Source organism: Hakea prostrata, chromosome 11 (assembly GCF_041222555.1).
Source record: "Hakea prostrata isolate BN-2017 chromosome 11, UWA_Hpros_2, whole genome shotgun sequence".
NCBI lineage: Eukaryota > Viridiplantae > Streptophyta > Magnoliopsida > Proteales > Proteaceae > Hakea > Hakea prostrata.
Genome location: NC_142610.1, coordinates 20,201,416 through 20,217,861, shown reverse-complemented (window position 1 = coordinate 20,217,861; position 16,446 = coordinate 20,201,416). Strand labels below are relative to the sequence as shown.

General features: G+C 38.8%; 1 protein-coding gene across 2 annotated transcripts; it reads left to right on the top strand.

The window, feature by feature from the left end:
- Positions 1-2,022: 2,022 nt before the first annotated feature.
- On the top strand, positions 2,023-15,334 carry WOL (CHASE domain containing histidine kinase protein). 2 transcript variants are annotated; one of them, XM_089139558.1, is made up of 12 exons: positions 2,023-2,786; positions 3,412-3,954; positions 4,059-4,292; positions 4,392-4,561; positions 6,651-6,869; positions 6,971-7,157; positions 7,246-7,297; positions 7,545-7,774; positions 8,085-8,183; positions 8,569-9,278; positions 9,727-10,233; positions 14,500-15,334. In XM_089139558.1, the coding sequence occupies exons 2-12, from the start codon at positions 3,631-3,633 to the stop codon at positions 14,765-14,767; spliced, it is 3,000 nt and encodes a 999-aa protein (XP_088995684.1). In that variant the 5' UTR covers positions 2,023-2,786; positions 3,412-3,630; the 3' UTR covers positions 14,768-15,334. The 2 variants fall into 2 exon arrangements, with proteins under 2 accessions (XP_088995684.1, XP_088995685.1); XM_089139559.1 differs by lacking the exon at positions 2,023-2,786 and having other exon boundaries at positions 2,800-3,954.
- Positions 15,335-16,446: the final 1,112 nt, after the last annotated feature.

Sequence of the window (16,446 nt, the reverse complement as noted above, 5' to 3'; positions counted from 1 at the left end):
GGCACATGAATACATGATCGGATGATTTTTTTTTAGTAAAATTTTCAATTCTACCCCTATAACTCATCTCTAAATGACCGTTAAGTCCCCAACCTCTCACCCACCACTTGCAGACGACGACAAAAGTTGAGAGAAGCGAATCGTATCTGACCAGGGCATGCGTACCGTGCTGAGTTGACGTTTGCAATGAAACTGTTTATCGAACACGTCAGCAACGTCAGTATCACGGTTGGTTTCGTTCACCGTTATTCTCCATCATCAATAATCACTCTTCCCTACTTACTAGGGTCACCCCAATGGACCACCTTTGATCCATCACCCGACCCACAAATCCAGTTTGATTTTAATTCTTTTTTTTATTATTATTTAAATCTTTAATGTCTTAAGGTGGGGCCAGGATTTTGATAAGTTTTGACATTTTACATTAAATACAACAAAGTAATAATTAATATTCCACACATGAAAAGAAGACAAATGAAGATTTTTGAAATAAATTTGAAAGAAGAGAAATGGGCAAGTGTTGATATTTCATACATGAAAAGAGAGTCAAAGAAAAAAATTCAAAATATTCGAAAAAAATAGTCAAAGACAGGGAAGAGAGTTTAAAAAAAAATAAGGGCGGAAGTCACGAGTTTGTATTAATGGAATCTCATCATCCATGCATAGCAAATTGATATGGTATATTCATATACCATAATAGATGAGCAGCAAAAACTATAATTCTTATCGATACTATAACTCATAGGGAAGAAAATGAATTTATGGATGTAATCAAATATGTAGTATTTATAGAGGGATTCGGTTATTGGGAACAATTAATATACTTCTAATGTCGAATTATGATCAATTATGACAGAAATAAAGCAATGGGTCGAACTCTTCTTTTGTGTCAAGGTAATAGCTATGAATAGTCATCGACTTCCGAGAAATGGTAGAAGAATGACACTTATTATAGGACATACAATGCACTACAGACCTATGATCATCACACTTCAAGTGGGTTATTCTATTCCTCCTCTTAGGAAGGGGAAAAAAAAAAAAAACTTAAATCGAAATACGTAATAACACAACAATACATTTATACAAAACTTCTAACTTCGAGCACGCATAATGGAGTTGTCGATGGTCAAGTGAAATCCAATCCATGAAATAATTTGATCTATGGATAGCATCGTTGTGGTAAAGATTGTAATACTAGAGGAATTATTACTGCCCTAGGGTAGCCATGGGCAGAGATAAATTGAGGCCTAGGGGGACCATGGCCTCCTTCCTTTTTCTAATTTTTTGAAAATTTTCTTATAGTTTAAATTTTTTTGGTAGATTGTAGTCTTATTTTCATGTACAAAATATCAGGACTTGACCCATTCTTCAATCTTTGAAAATTTTCTTATTCTTTGTTTAAAATTTAAATTTTTTTTCTTCTTACCCTATTTTTATGTGTGAAATATTAATACTTGTATCTGATTAAATATTTTTTTAATGATAAATACAATGAATATATGTTATGCTAAAATCTTGACAAGTACATTCCATATGATATTTTTCTTCTTCGGATACAAATTCTTTATATATTACATGGTCTCCACAAATACATAAATTGGAATTAGTCCACATTCTTGGGTACTATAATAAAAATTCGGGTCATGTAAATCCGACCCATATTCCAAGAATAAGATGGGGACCAAGGAAGTTTATAATGGGACCCACAATTACACTTTTTAATCCCATCTGACGGCTGGTAATGCATGAACATGGGAACAGATAATAGGGACCACGGAAGATAGTCCATCAATTTGGGAGTTGTTGAGAGAGATGAAGATATGCCAAATCAGAACAAGTTCTCCTTTTTCATATTTTTATTAAAGAACAAGGGTATACATGCAATTTAGGCTAACAAACAGGGTGGCTCGTGTAATATCAAAATGAGATCTGCTTCTTGTCGGAGGTCGTTTTCCAGGAGATCTTTGATAGTGAATTTTTTAATTTTTCTTTCTGAGAAAAAAGCATTAATTTTGTGCGAAAACCTGTCATAGACCCAGATCGAATCACTGCTGCCAGTGTAAGTCAAAACACCCATCTTCTCCATCTCTTACCACACGCATTAAACCAGAGCCAAGAGAAGAAAAAGGGAGCTCTGCATCTGTTTAATGGTGGTATCTTTGTTTTACTGTCTTGATAATCATGATTATCAAGTACCCCTGTTAACTCAGTTGGGATCTGTTATGGTTTTTTAGTTATTTAATGGGTTTCTGGTTTCTGGCTTCAATTGGGTTCTTGAGTAGCAGCTCGGTAGCTCAGATTTGAGAGTGAAGGAAGATTGGTAGTAGAGAATGAAGAGAGAGTAGCTGAAGGAGAAAGGGTGCGGGCGTGAGATTTCCTGCTTCTTCTCACTTTTGGGGGGAATTGGAGTTTAGAAAGGAAATCCAAAGCTTGAGTTCTGGTTGAAAAATCGAGAAAAGCAGAGAGAAAAAAGTAAAGCAAGAAGAAAGGTTGAGAGAGGAAAGAGTAAAGAAGAGAAACAGAGTTTGATATTGAAATAGAATATTTGTGTGGAGAAGAGAAGATAAGGGAAGATTAGAATATAGAGAAGGGTAAAAGAAGGGGAAGGGAGTTGTTTTATGTTTATGAGTTTTTGGGGACAGCAGCGTATCTACAGATATCCAGAAATTCGATTCAGTTGCTTTGATAAAGTGTTAGAAAAAGCTAATATCTTCATTAGAATAGAGGGCTTGATCAAGATTTTGCGTGATACAGGCGAAGCACCTTACAATGCACCTCAAAAACAGGTATATATGTAAATAGGAAGAACCCACGTACACCTCTTCCCTTTCTCTCTCTTCGTGTAGTTCTTCTCTATAACCCATTCTCTTCCTATCTATCCTTCTCAGTGTGCTTCGCTGGTATCAATGCTTTAAACAAATCGATCTGGGTCAATTTCTATTCTGTACTAGTGTTTTTAAAATTGAAGAGAGACGGTGAACGTGCTCTTCTTTGTCCTGATGTCTCAACTAAACCCCACGCTTGAAGAGAACATGATTAGTTTTCTGGGATTTTTTAAGTCGTTAAAACCCAGAAATCAAACAAACCCTGAGAGAGGGAGAAGGGAAGAGAACCCTCCATATGTTATTTCTTCTTTGGGATTTGAAAATTTCCTTCTTTTGAGAAATGAATTCAGTCATGCTTGTTCTGTAAAAGTTCACTTCCTTCTTTCTCTCTAGCTCTCTAATGAATTGGAGAAACAGAGAGAGCAAGGGATTGATCTAGCAGAGCGGTGTTTCCAAAACTTCAAATTTATGGGCTTAATTAATCTGATTTCAACTTTATCTTCCATGCTTGAAGCACACAAAACAATGCTACTGCTTCAATGATGTTTAGGCTAAGTTTACAAATACTATTTTCTTTCTATTGCAGAGAAAAAAGATGTACTGAAAAATAAACCTTTCTGATACTGCAACACTCTCCTGAAGAAAGCTTTTGGCTTTATTATCTTTTTGCGCCGGCCTGGTGGGGGGGGGGGGGTTATTAGGGCTCTTGTAGCTGAGATATGAAGTCTGGAGAAGGGAAAAAAGAGGAAGAAGAAGCACAGGACAAGAAGCAAAAGCTGAAGTAGTGCATTTCTCGTTTTTCTTGATGGGTCTCAAGGATCAAAGCCACCACACGGTGTCCGTCAAGCTGAATGAGCAGAAGCCAAAGGACTGGATTCAGGCGCACAGTACTTGGCTCCCAAAGCTCCTCCTGTTGTGGGTTTGTGTTATAGGTATCCTCTGCAGTGTTTTCTACTATTATCTGGACCTTTTCGCCTTGGCGAGATGGGAAGAAGTTCTGGTGACCATGTGTGATCAACGAGCGAGGATGTTGCAGGATCAGTTCAATGTTAGCGTAAATCATGTGCATGCTCTTGCAATTCTTGTTTCCACCTTCCATTACTACAAGGATCCTTCGGCCATTGATAAGGTCTCCATCCCATCTTCTTTCTCATCTGTTCTTGTGGCTTTCCTGGTTATTTAAGCCCCTAGTAGCAATTCCATTCCTAATTCAGGTTATGGTCCTAAATGCAGGAGACTTTTGCTGGATATACTGGTGGCACGGCTTTTGAGCGGCCATTACTGAATGGGGTAGCATATGCACAAAGAGTTCTGCATGCTGAGAGGGAGGCATTTGAGAAAAAGCAGGGGTGGACTATTAAGACAATGGAGAGGGAGCCATCACCAATCCGAGAGGAATATGGCCCAGTGATTTTTGCACAGGAGACTATTTCTTATCTTGAATCCATTGATATGATGTCTGGGGAGGTCTATTTTGTTCTACCAATTCTCAATTGCTTCTTTCTTCTTTATTGCTTTCCGAAGAGGTTAACTGACTAACCTGTTCTCTTGTTATTAATGATACAGGAGGACCGGGAAAACATCTTGAGGGCTAGAGCAACAGGGAAAGCTGTTCTTACAAGCCCTTTCAGACTGCTTGGGTCTCATCATCTGGGTGTTGTCTTGACCTTCCCTGTTTACCGCACTAATATCCCTTGTGATGCAACTGTTGAAGAACGAATCGCTGCAACTGCTGGGTAAGTCTTCTTGTATACCATTCTTGGTCAGTATTTGTTTGTTTTGAAGTTCTTGGATCTTTGGTATCTCTTTCAAAATTCGGGTTGTAGACTGAGGCACAAGTTCGGGATGGAGTTCCATGGATTAGTGGGAAAGTAAATTTACTGAAGACAGGAATTAAGAGCTGTGATGACCTTGTACTTTCTGAAGTTCATGGGCTGAGGTTCTCTTGGATGAATTTGAAAACCCTGAGCATGTGAATATTTGGTTTATTTGGTTTGCCAGCTTAGTCTGGGGAACTTGTGGCAGAAGAAAAGCAGTAGACCATGTATTCAGGTGAAGGGTTCTAGCAGACTCCAAAATGTCATCAAATTCTGGTTTAATTTTGGGGAACTGGGTTTAAATTTGTAGAGATTTTGTTAAATACCTTCAATCTTAGTCAATCTGTCGATACAATGTCATGTTTACTCTCTCTTGGGAAGTTAGCATTTGAATTCTCTCTCGGGAAGTCACCATTTAATTCTTCTCGGCCTTGCTGCCATCAAATGTTTGTGCAGGTACAGTTTACCTGTTTGTGGCTGGAAAGATTTTTTGGTCGTATATGATCAATAATAAGTAGTTAAATACCTTCGAATATGATTGAGGCAAAGAATACATCCATATGAAATTTTTTTTTTGGGGGGGGGGGGGTTTGAGGTGTTGGGGGTGTGGGGGAAACTTCCATGGTTCCCTATAGTACCAATGATGAAGATATCATCAACATTTGGGACATCATGAATTTTGAAATGGATGTCGTTTTCCATCCTTTTTCGTGTTTAACTTCAGCAAAACAGTTTTCCTGCTTTACAAGTCCATTTACAACTGTTTTTATTTTTAACTGATTCCATAGCACAGGTACGTTTTGTGTCAAAACAAAATAGTCCCACTGAAACTTTTTTCTCGTATGCAAATTTTGATTGGGAATTTGCACTAATCTTCAATTGCAGCATATTAACTAAGTGAGAACATCAAGATGACAAACAGTTGCATTAAGCAACAAGCTGATGCGGTGTGGTAATTCGGTGTGATTCGGAGGGCCTGGGTTGCGCTGGCCAGCACTTGAAACTCTTTTGACTGTACTTCTTTTCTGTGGCTGTATTTGGTTTGATCTGATTGTTTTGGCCTGACCCATTGTGTGCTGCTGCTGTTGGGTTCCTTGGTGTGACCACTCTCTGCATTACTCCGTAAATATTGTCTGCCTTGGAATTGTGTGATTTACCGTTGTTGCGTACTCTTGGCTCTTGCCCGGTCTCTTGCCCCGCATTGACCTCCCCGGGGGGTGCCCTGCGTTTGGTGTTTGCGCTGCGTGGTTGGCCCCTCGCGTATGGTTCCTGTGGCTGCGGGCTTGTGGCTTTTGAACCTGCCTCGGCTGTGTGCGTGGGGTTCCTCCTTAAGGGTTATATGATTAATCTTGTCTAGGTGACAAAGACCTCTTTATAAGTAATAGAAAGCACTTGTGCTTGTGAATTTACAAGTTATTGAGTCATAAAAAAATAGTAGTCTTGTTAATGATGTATGGTTTAGGACTTAGCCCAACACAAACTATGTAGGAGTTAATAAAGTACGTTCTTTTTCTGGTCTGATTGTGTATCTTGTATGCCAAAAAATCCTTATGGAGTCACGTCCTGTTAATACTAGATGAGGAACATTTCCATGATTGTGAATCCACTTAGGCTTACTGTATCTATTCCTCTTATAACGTTCATGCCGCCTCTTTCACCAAGTAAGTATGGTATGCAAAGCTAGAGTGCTTGTCTTTCTTTTGTCAATTCCAACTAGTCAGTGTTTTAAGTTTTAAGATTTGTGTAGAATTCTGGAAATTGTGGAAATTGTGTTTATTTTGAGCTTGGAGAATCGCTTTGAAACTGTTGAATTTCTGAATTTGGTGAACTTGTACAATGTAAATTAGGGGAAATTATGGAACATATGATTCCAGTTTAAACATGAACCTGGGTTTTAAACCTTGCTTTGAGTTAGTTACACAAGTGGTCCCAAATTTGAGTGCACTATCTCTGAAGTTTAAAGTTTTTCGGCTCATGCTTGTGGAGACTGATGTACTAACAATGGCAGATACCTTGGTGGATCTTTTGATGTTGAATCACTTGTGGAGAATTTGCTTGGGCAACTTGCTGGGAATGAAGCAATTGTGGTTAATGTATATGATATCACCAACTTTTCTGATCCGCTGATCATGTATGGACCTCAAGAACCTGTTGGTGACATGTCCCTCTTGCACAACAGCACGCTTGATTTTGGGGATCCATTTAGGAAGCACGTGATGAGATGTAGGTAGGTGCATCTAGTCACTGATCTTTTACCATGGTAGTTATATCAAAACAGTGATGACTGCAATGCTTTCAACAATAATCATTTTTTTTAATCCCAAACAGATACCTGCAGAAGCGGCCCCCCTCATGGACAGCTATTGCAACTGCATTGTTTATTTTCGTAATCTTGGCATTGTTAGGATATATCTTCTATGGTGCGGGTATGCGTATTGTGAAAGTTGAGGATGATTTCCATGAAATGCAAAAACTGAAAGCCCAAGCAGAAGCTGCTGATGTTGCCAAATCTCAGGTCATATCCAATCCCACTGAAAGAATATCTTAATGCCTGAATCTCATTAATTCATCTGGATCTGAGGTTTGCTATATTCTGAATGCAGTTTCTAGCCACTGTTTCTCATGAAATCAGAACGCCTATGAATGGTGTCCTTGGTATGTTGAAGACCCTCAGTTATGTTTATCATTTAAAAGTGTATTGCTATTTCTAGAAAATGACATCTAGATGAATAGGTCCATTGAAGTTCTGAATCAAGGTTTTCATTGTTTGGTTTGGTTCAGAAGCAGAATTTTCCTTCAGTATTGCTGCCTGTCTGGGAGGCAGGCGTTAATTGTGCATGTCTATTGATTGGATATGTCTATGTCTTATCCAGGAAGGTGACTATTGTTCTTTTGATTTCAGGAATGCTTGGTCTTCTTCTAGATACAAACCTAGATTCTTCTCAAAAAGAATATGCTCAAACTGCTCAAGGATGTGGTAAGGCACTGATAACACTAATAAATGAAGTTCTTGATCGAGCAAAAATTGAAGCTGGCAAGTTAGAGTTAGAGGCTATCCCCTTCAATCTTCGATCCATTCTAGATGAAGTAATCTCCTTGTTTTCTGAGAAGACTAGGCGCAAGGGAATTGAGGTTAGCACATCTTATGCTGCACCTAGTACAAGTAATTATGTGCATCACTTAGCGTTTGGCCTAGAAAGATCAGGTGTGCTTTAGCTTAAGGCACCTTAAGATCATATATAGTGTTTGGCCTAGAAAGATCAGTTTGTTTCAGCTTAAAGTGCCTTAAGATCATATATATCTTCTAGTCTCTGGAATTTTGCATTTTATCCTGGTAACATGATGTTTGGCATGTTTTTCTTCAGTTTGGGAAGCTATGTGTTTTATGTTATCTGACCTTCTTTTCTTTTGGCAAATTCTCATCAATTTTGGGGAAATGAAGCTTGCTGTGCTTGTCTCCGATAAAGTTCCTGAAATTCTTATTGGTGACCCAGGGAGAATCCGTCAGACAATCACTAACCTAGTTGGGAATTCTGTTAAAGTAAGTCATCTATATTGTGGCTGGGACATCAACAAGTTCTGTTATTTATGTTATATATCCTTTTGTAATATATGAAGGGCGGGCCTGGCGCAATGGTGGAGTCCCCTGGCGCGGAGGTCGGGGCCCCCGCAAGCAGGGGAGGGGTCCCTAGCCCTTTTTACCTTTTGTAATATATGTGATGGATGGAGAAATTGAAGGTCTTGATCCTGCTATTTTTAACTTGGAATTGCAATTTTGATTAAGAGAGTTGACCTTTTTGAATCATTACCATGCCTGTTTTGTTCATGCACTTGCATAAGTTCTAGTAGGCTAGTTTATCACTGATTTATTTATGTGTTTTGACATTTCGTATGTATATGTAAGTATCCATCTTCTGTTTTGACAGTTCACTGAGAGGGGGCACATATTTGTACAAGTAAATCTAGCCGAACATATGAAGTCAGTAATGGATGCAAAATCTGAAGCGTGGACAAAGAGAGGATTAGATGACGCGGGATTTATTGGATGTGCTAACCAGTTCAATACGTTGAGTGGTTGTGAATCAGCTGATGGTCGTTCCAGCCGGGAGACTTTTAAGTGTCTACTTGGAGATGAGGGGCTCTGCTCTGATCAATGGATGGCCTCTGATAATCCTTCTGAGAATGTGACCTTGGTAGTATCTGTTGAGGATACAGGGATTGGGATACCACATCATGCCCAAGGTCGGGTTTTCATGCCTTTTATGCAGGCAGACAGTTCGACATCTCGCAATTATGGGGGAACTGGAATTGGTTTGAGCATCAGTAAATGTTTGGTTGAGCTAATGAGTGGGAAGATAAGCTTTTTCAGCCAGCCTCACGTTGGAAGCACATTTATTTTCACTGCTGTCTTGAGAAGATGTGAGAAGAATGCCAATAATGATCTGCAAATCTCTCCTTCTGAGGCACTGCCCACTAAGTTCAAAGGGATGAAAGCCATTGTAATTGATGGCAAACCTGTCCGAGCAGCTGTGACTAAGTACCATCTTGAGAGACTAGGTATCTTGGTAGAAGTTGCTAGTAGTATCACAGTGGCAGTTGGTGCATTACCTGAATCGAATGGTCATTTAAGATCCAGGTAAACTTTTGTTCTCGCTCACTTTGGTGGGAGCCTATTCATATGATGATTTTTGGTGTTTTGAACTTGATTTTTACCACCAAAAGCCTTGGCTTCCCTATATAAATTCTGGGCAAGATCATACCAACTACCATTTTATTTAACGAATGTGCAGTTTTATGTTGTCCATTGCCAAGCACCTGCTTTTTTTTTTTTTCAGATGAATAGCACCTTTTTGTTTAGTTGGAGTAGACCTGATATTATGCAAAACTGTGTGACTGCCAAAAATTGAATATCATTTACTGGTCTAACCCACCAGGATCATGCATCTAGAACTGCTAATAAACCAGATAGCAATTTAGCTGCTGTATCTCTTTCATTGCATTTGTCAGTCTGAAATTTTTTTTCTTGTGTTTTAGTGCAAATAATTCTAAGCTTGTTACTAAGTTTGGCAACTTTCTTTTATCAGAGATGGAAAGCAACTGGGTTTGATTCTTGTTGAAAAAGATTCTTGGATTTCTGGTGCCGATGGTGGCTTCCCTGTATGTTTAATGGACACTAAACAGAATGGATGCATAACGGATTTTCCTAAGATGGTGCTTCTCGCCACATCTATTAGCCCCACTGAATTTGATAAAGCGAAGGCTGTGGGTTTTGCTGATACTGTCATCATGAAACCACTTAGGGCAAGTATGCTAGCAGCATGCTTGGAGCAGGTGCTGGGGATGGGCAACAAGAAACAACAAGGAAAAGAAATGCGCAAAGAATCTACATTTCTTCGTAAATTGCTACAAGGGAAGAATATATTAGTGGTTGATGACAATAAGGTAAATCGCAGAGTTGCTGCTGGTGCACTTGAGAAGTTTGGGGCCAAGGTGGAGTGTGCTGAAAGTGGGAAGGCTGCAGTAAACCTGCTTAAACTTCCACACAAATTCGATGCTTGCTTCATGGACATTCAGATGCCAGAAATGGATGGGTATGTATTTCTTAAAGAACTTTTGGGATTGGTTTTCAAATACTACTGGTCTGTAATTCATCTGTTTGTCAGCTATCAATTTTTGTTACATCGATTTGCTGGAAGTTCTTACTATTGCTGTTTCCATGTGGTTGTTCCCACCCCTTACCTTTGCTTTATTTTGGTAAATACTTTTAGGAGAGAAATCAAAGGATCATCAAATATAAACAAGAAATGGAGAATAAATGTACAGGTCCTAATTATAGAGGATGATGTTTCCCAAAGAATTAAAATAGGGTGTGAAAAAGTGTAGAGGTGCGTCAACGTATTCCTATAAAGTTCCAAGAAAAATTCTATAGGATCGTCATACGATCGCTGTATTGTATGGTGTAGATTGTTGGCTGCTAAGAAGCATCATCATATAAATAAACTAAGTGTAGTAGAAATGAAGATGCTAAGATGTATGAGTGGGAGAACAAGCATGATAAGGTAACAAATGATCATATTAGAGTTAGACCTGTAGTACCTCCGATAAGCTGTGAGAAAGTCAAATGAGGTGGCACGGCCACATTCAATAAAGGCATTTAAATTCCCTTGTGCAGAGAAGCGAATTAATCTTGATAGAAGGAATTAGAAGAACTAGGGGCAAACCTAAGTTAACCTTAAGAGAAGTGAGAAAAGATATGCATAGTTTAGGACTTGTTTCTAGTATGACTTCAAATAGAGCTGATTGGAAGTCAAGAATCTATGTAGCCGATCCCTTTTAGTTGGGAAAGGCTTGTCGTTGTTGTTGTATAATATTACAAAATGTCGGAGAAAGTTTTCTCAGCTGTTTTATTTTCTACAAGGGGAGTGTCACATTAATTGGCCACTGCCACCTTACTGTGTAAGCCATGTCTGATACCCCTGATGCCTTGTCACCCTTGATCTCTGTCTCTTGTTGTTGACCAAGTTGGCACAAGAGTGTGGACCTCTTCTTGGGCTCTTGGGAGATGGAGGTGATTCGCTTGGTATAAGTGTGTGGGTCAAGCCATAACAAGCTAGAGAATTTGGTGGGCTTGAAATCAGAATATGGTTTAGTGTAGAAGCTTGGTTATGGAAAGCAGTGATGTGCAACCCTGCCTTAGTGTGTGGAGGTCCTATGGCAGCAGTGAGGTTCCTGTCACAACATTCAGAAAGCCTATGGAACCTCATGGGGCTGTGTTAGCTGATGCCAGCATAGCAGGGTCATGAACTTGTGCTATCGCAGTAAACAACAATGCGTTTGATCTGAACCGATTTTATCTGCTTGAACTTTGAAGAGGATATGCTCAACTCATGAGCATAGAGATGTAGTTCTGGAGCATTTGGAGAATGATGAATTTTGATCTAAACATCCAAAAAGGGCTCTTGTCTTAATGAGGGAGTTAATGCCCCTGTCTACATTGAGTAGTTCCCTGGATTTTAAAGCCTGAATGCCATTGGAATGAAAAAAAAGGTTTGGTGTTGGTTTTCTCTTGATCAATGTAGTTTTTAAAATGTATTCAAAACTTCAATATAATTATCATTAAAAAAAAAAAACTTAAATATAATCAAATGTCAGTGAAACAAAAAAATTGATAGATCTGGTGGCCTTTTTATAAGGGGCAAGCTTTGGCACAAGGGTTGGTGGGCCACAGTTGTAGCCCCAAGCAAGGTTGTCAAGGCGATCAAAGCGATTGGGGCTCAACCTAGGCGTTTAGGTGACAAAGCGGTTGGGTCAAATTTTTTTTTCAATACAACTACTTTTACACTACTTTTTAATACAATTATTTTTTATAATAAGTTAAAAAAACATTCAATAGAAACATTCATAAAAAAAGAAAGCATTCAAGAATCATAATTATGAAAAATTATCCAAAAAAAGAACACAAACACAAGTTCATGATAACAATGACTATGTACTAATTGGGCGAACACAATAAATTAATAGATCTCACTATTCTGATTTCCAAGTCATTGTCCATTAAATGATTCATTGATTCTCGATATTGAGTATGGCTCATGCTTCACATTCTGTTTCCGACGGGCACGGGGTCTGGGGAAGCCGCCCTGGTAGGGGTGTGGGGGCAGCCCCCTTGGAGCTTGTAGAGGTCCTATGTCACTTTGGGCCTCGGAATTCCTTTGCAATTTGGGACTCGATTCCGAAATGAATAAGCTATTAAATTTATATATGGTTTTGTAGAATAAATTTTGATTTAAAAAAAAAGTATGAAAAAATGATTATGTATAAAATGTTAAAAAAGTGGCTGATTTAGCGTCTGGGTGACAATAAGCCGCACAAGGTGATAAAGCGGAAAAAAAAGCACATCAATTAAACTGTTGAAGAACCACTTTGCGGCCTAGGTAGACACTTTGACAACACTGGCCCCGAGACCAAGGCATCGAAATAACCTCCCTGCAAAAATTGTTAGGGTAAATGTAGGAAAATTGCACCTCCCCCCACCCCCCCCCCCCCCCCCCAAAAAAAAAAAAACCCTTGTGGCGGAAGCCTTTTGGCACCGGGTTTGCCCTTTTTGGTGGCCTTTCCATAAGTTGAGGAAATCCTAGAAAACAGTACAGTTTGGTTTTGTCTTCAGGTCTGGCCTTCATTGTCTAGACCATAAGTCCAGTGCACAATTGAGCTGGGTCCCAATTGGCTCTAATCTCAATTTAATGATGGAAATTAAATTTTTATGTTAGTATCCACTGAGCGGTACCATATGAGCAGCTTTCACCATTGCAAGAAAATGGCTGCCAAAAAATTACAAGTTACATGTGCCTTGATGTTAGTTATTTCCTTTGTGGAAAAAGGCTATGGTCATGCTTTGTTCTTTCTTATGCATTAGGCTTCCATGCTATTACCACTTTACTAAGCAGCTAGGTTATCTTATTTTCCATCTCCTGGCTGTTTGGAAATGCCAGTACATGGCTACATGCTAGCTGTTTATTTTGCCACGTGAACATGCTAATTTGGTGATAATTGGATAAATGGGGATTCCTTGGGCCACATTTCATGTCTGGTGGCTCACCATTTGTGGGGCTATTTCTCATTGTTTCATTAGCTGTCTTTGTTCTTCAAAGAAGTCCTGAAGAAAAGTATCCTCTCCAGACAATTCTGGCTCATTGAGAAGTTTGATGAGGCTGAAAATTTAACAATGACTAGGGCTATGTTGACATGTCCACCAAATTGACCTCCAGCAAATTTCCAATGGTGTCTAAGAAAGGGCCTTTGTTTTTCACACATGATATAAAATCCTTGGGTAGGTTAATGGGAAATTTCAGAAGCATGGACAAAATGAAGAGTATACTTAATTTTGAGAAATTTGTTGAGTGGATAAATAATTGTTTGACTTTTCCTTTTGGGACGGGTTAAAACATACTGCAGGATAGATAGCTTTTTTTTGCGATGTATTTCATTTGCTGTTTTCTTTTCTGCCAAGATATTCATGTAGATTTAATATATTATACATCATGTCATAAAGAAATTCCAAAAAAAAAAGGAGATTTCCAGCATATGATAATTCTTGCACTTACAGAATTATTTATTTCAATTATCTTTACTCAAATGTTCAATCACCAGAATTAAGTAATACCAAACTTTTCTCTACTGAAATATTTCCATTTACCAAAAGAAAGGCTTAGTTCTTTGTTGCAGAGGTTCTTTAGTTGGAACAAGCCATTATTTTCAGTGTGCAAGTCTTTTTGCTGTTTAGTGCATTTAATTTCTGAAAGTGTAGCATAAAACTTTCCTCTGGATTTAAACGGCTCTGTTTTTCCTCCATACGTTGATGGTACAAGTTTTCATCTATCATTGTTTTTTCTGTTTCGCGCAAGTCTCTTGCTTGTCAGTGTATTATGCCTTCAGTTGGTATGCCATCCAAACTAGTCTGTCATGCTGTTTTCAGAGATTGTCTGGAAACAATAACATGCTTTTACCATTTGCTAAATTGAGGAGCTGGTGTCCAAACCTTCATCCAGGGCTCCCAACCCAAAAAAGAAAAGAAAGAAAATAGAAAAGGAAAAAACATTCTTTGGTGGTCATTTCTCATTTCTGGCAGTGTTGTCAAGCTTTTCCAGGAGTTTCCTACACCCCAGGAGTCCAAACCCTCCCTGAATTATTGTATATGGTTGTACTTGTTCATGATGTTGTGCCCCCTTATATAGCTTCACAATCCAGTGGCACATAAAATACATAGATTTGTGCAGGAAATTTTGAGGATTATCAGTTTAGAAATGCATTTTTGCATTATGAATTGGTTGAATGAAAATTAAGTCCTGTTACTGCAGGTTTGAGGCAACCCGCCTTATCAGGCATATGGAAAGCAAATTGAATGAGCAGATAAAGAATGGAGGAGGATCTTGCTTTGAAGATTCAGCAACAAAGAGAGAATTGCATATGCCTATATTGGCCATGACCGCTGATGTGATTCATGCCACGTATGAGGAATGCCTGAAGTGTGGGATGGATGGTTATGTCTCAAAGCCTTTTGAGGAGGAAAATCTCTACAAGGCGGTGTCAAAGTTCTTTGAATCCAAACCCGTTGTGGACAATTGACAGGATTCCCTTAACCATGACCCAGGAGTAACAAAATTAGCAAACTGGGACTGTAAAACCAAGTAGCACACCTACCTCGAGCGGTGCAGGAACACGTCCAGTCTCTCTGACAGTGCAGGCTCGGGTTGCATGATTATGCATGAATGTTGTTCTCTCAGGGGCGGATACGGTGGAGATTTCTTTGGCCAGTTTTGTACAAGGGAATGGTAATTTACTTGGAACAACTTCATTTTAAGTTTATTGCTACTAGTGTTTCGGGCTTCTGTATACTACTGTTGCACCTCCCCATGTATGTATAGATCTCTTGTAGGTGCGAGAGGGCCAAGTTGGCTGTTTTGGGTGTTTAGAAAGGAAAAGTGTAGGTGCTGTGGTTTTCCTGTGTTCCACAATAGTGTATATGTCACTCTTATAAAATCTGAGTTATCTCATTCTTTTCTGTAGCTATCTTGCTGTGCCTTGACTTGATTTTACATGTCCCACTTCCATTCTGTGATGAAAATTGTGCTTTATGTCTTCCTGTAAGGAAAGATCCTGTTAGACAAACCCAGCAAGAAAATCTTGACAATCTTTTTTTGTATAAGAAACACAAGTGAGCAACAAAGGAAAGATCCAAGCAGAGCAAATAAGACAGGAAGAAGTGGGGGCGCATGAACTGTTTGCCTTCATTTATGAGATTCATCTCCCATAAAGCAAATGAGAATAAGCTTCTTCGGAAGATTATTAATATGAAACCCAACAATTTCGTGTAATCAACAAAGTGATTTTCTGTTTTGCAGAAAAACTTGTCTTTCAGTCATTTAAAGTACATGCATGTTCTGATTGAGCCAGAGAAGGTAATTTAATGCGTATGCTCTTGTCATTACATCAGGTGATTTTTCACGGTTTGATAAGCATTAAGATAGCTATTTTTAATCTCAAAAATCGGGTACAATTGGTTTAGGGGAACTGAAGATTTCTCTTTTCGAGAAATAAAGGAAAATTCTCAAGATTCCCCTGCTCTCTAAATGATAAAATTTATTCTTCTGGTACTATTTTCAATCATTCAATCCTCCTCTTTGCATCTCTTCTATGTGAATGCATCCATTACCCTCTGTTGCAACTTTATTACCCCATTCCACCCAAAAAAGCTTGTGGTCATATGAGGTGACAAAGGCCAAAATGCTTTTATACCCAAAGGACACTAAAAAACAATGAAGCACAGCCTTCAAACAGTTCGGAGCCTACAACCAGTCATTTCGTGGAGTTTGAAACTCTAAATAAGACCCATAGCTTTTTTTGGCCATGGTCAATGTTGAAAAGGATAATTCAGACACTTTTAGACCATGAAATGGACCTTAGAACATTTTACACGATGAAAATTTTCTTCACTTTTAACAGAAGGCAACAAAATTGAATATACCAACAAGAATGTGTGCGTGGAGTATTTGTGCTTGCATGTCATTACTCAAAATTGCATGGCTTACTTGACAAAGACCAATATCTCATAATAAATTAAGAGTTTGAATTTCTCTAGGGGCTAAGATTTCTTTTGATATCCGATATTTAGATGAATAAAAAAATCATTAAGGGGAGGGGGGAGGGGGGTGGGGTGTTTATAAAATCCAGCAAAACCCAACTTTGGCACCCAAAGTAAAAGTGAACAAACAAAAGAACTAAGCACTCAAGGAAAAAGCCAAAGT

Coding starts and splice junctions, on each gene's coding strand:
- WOL (XM_089139558.1), top strand. CDS start 3,631: ATGGGTCTCAAGGATCAAAGCCACCACACGGTGTCCGTCAAGCTGAAT. Junction 4,293..4,391: donor TTGATATGATGTCTGGGGAG/GTCTATTTTGTT, acceptor TTAATGATACAG/GAGGACCGGGAAAACATCTT. Junction 7,298..7,544: donor GCCTATGAATGGTGTCCTTG/GTATGTTGAAGA, acceptor TTTTGATTTCAG/GAATGCTTGGTCTTCTTCTA.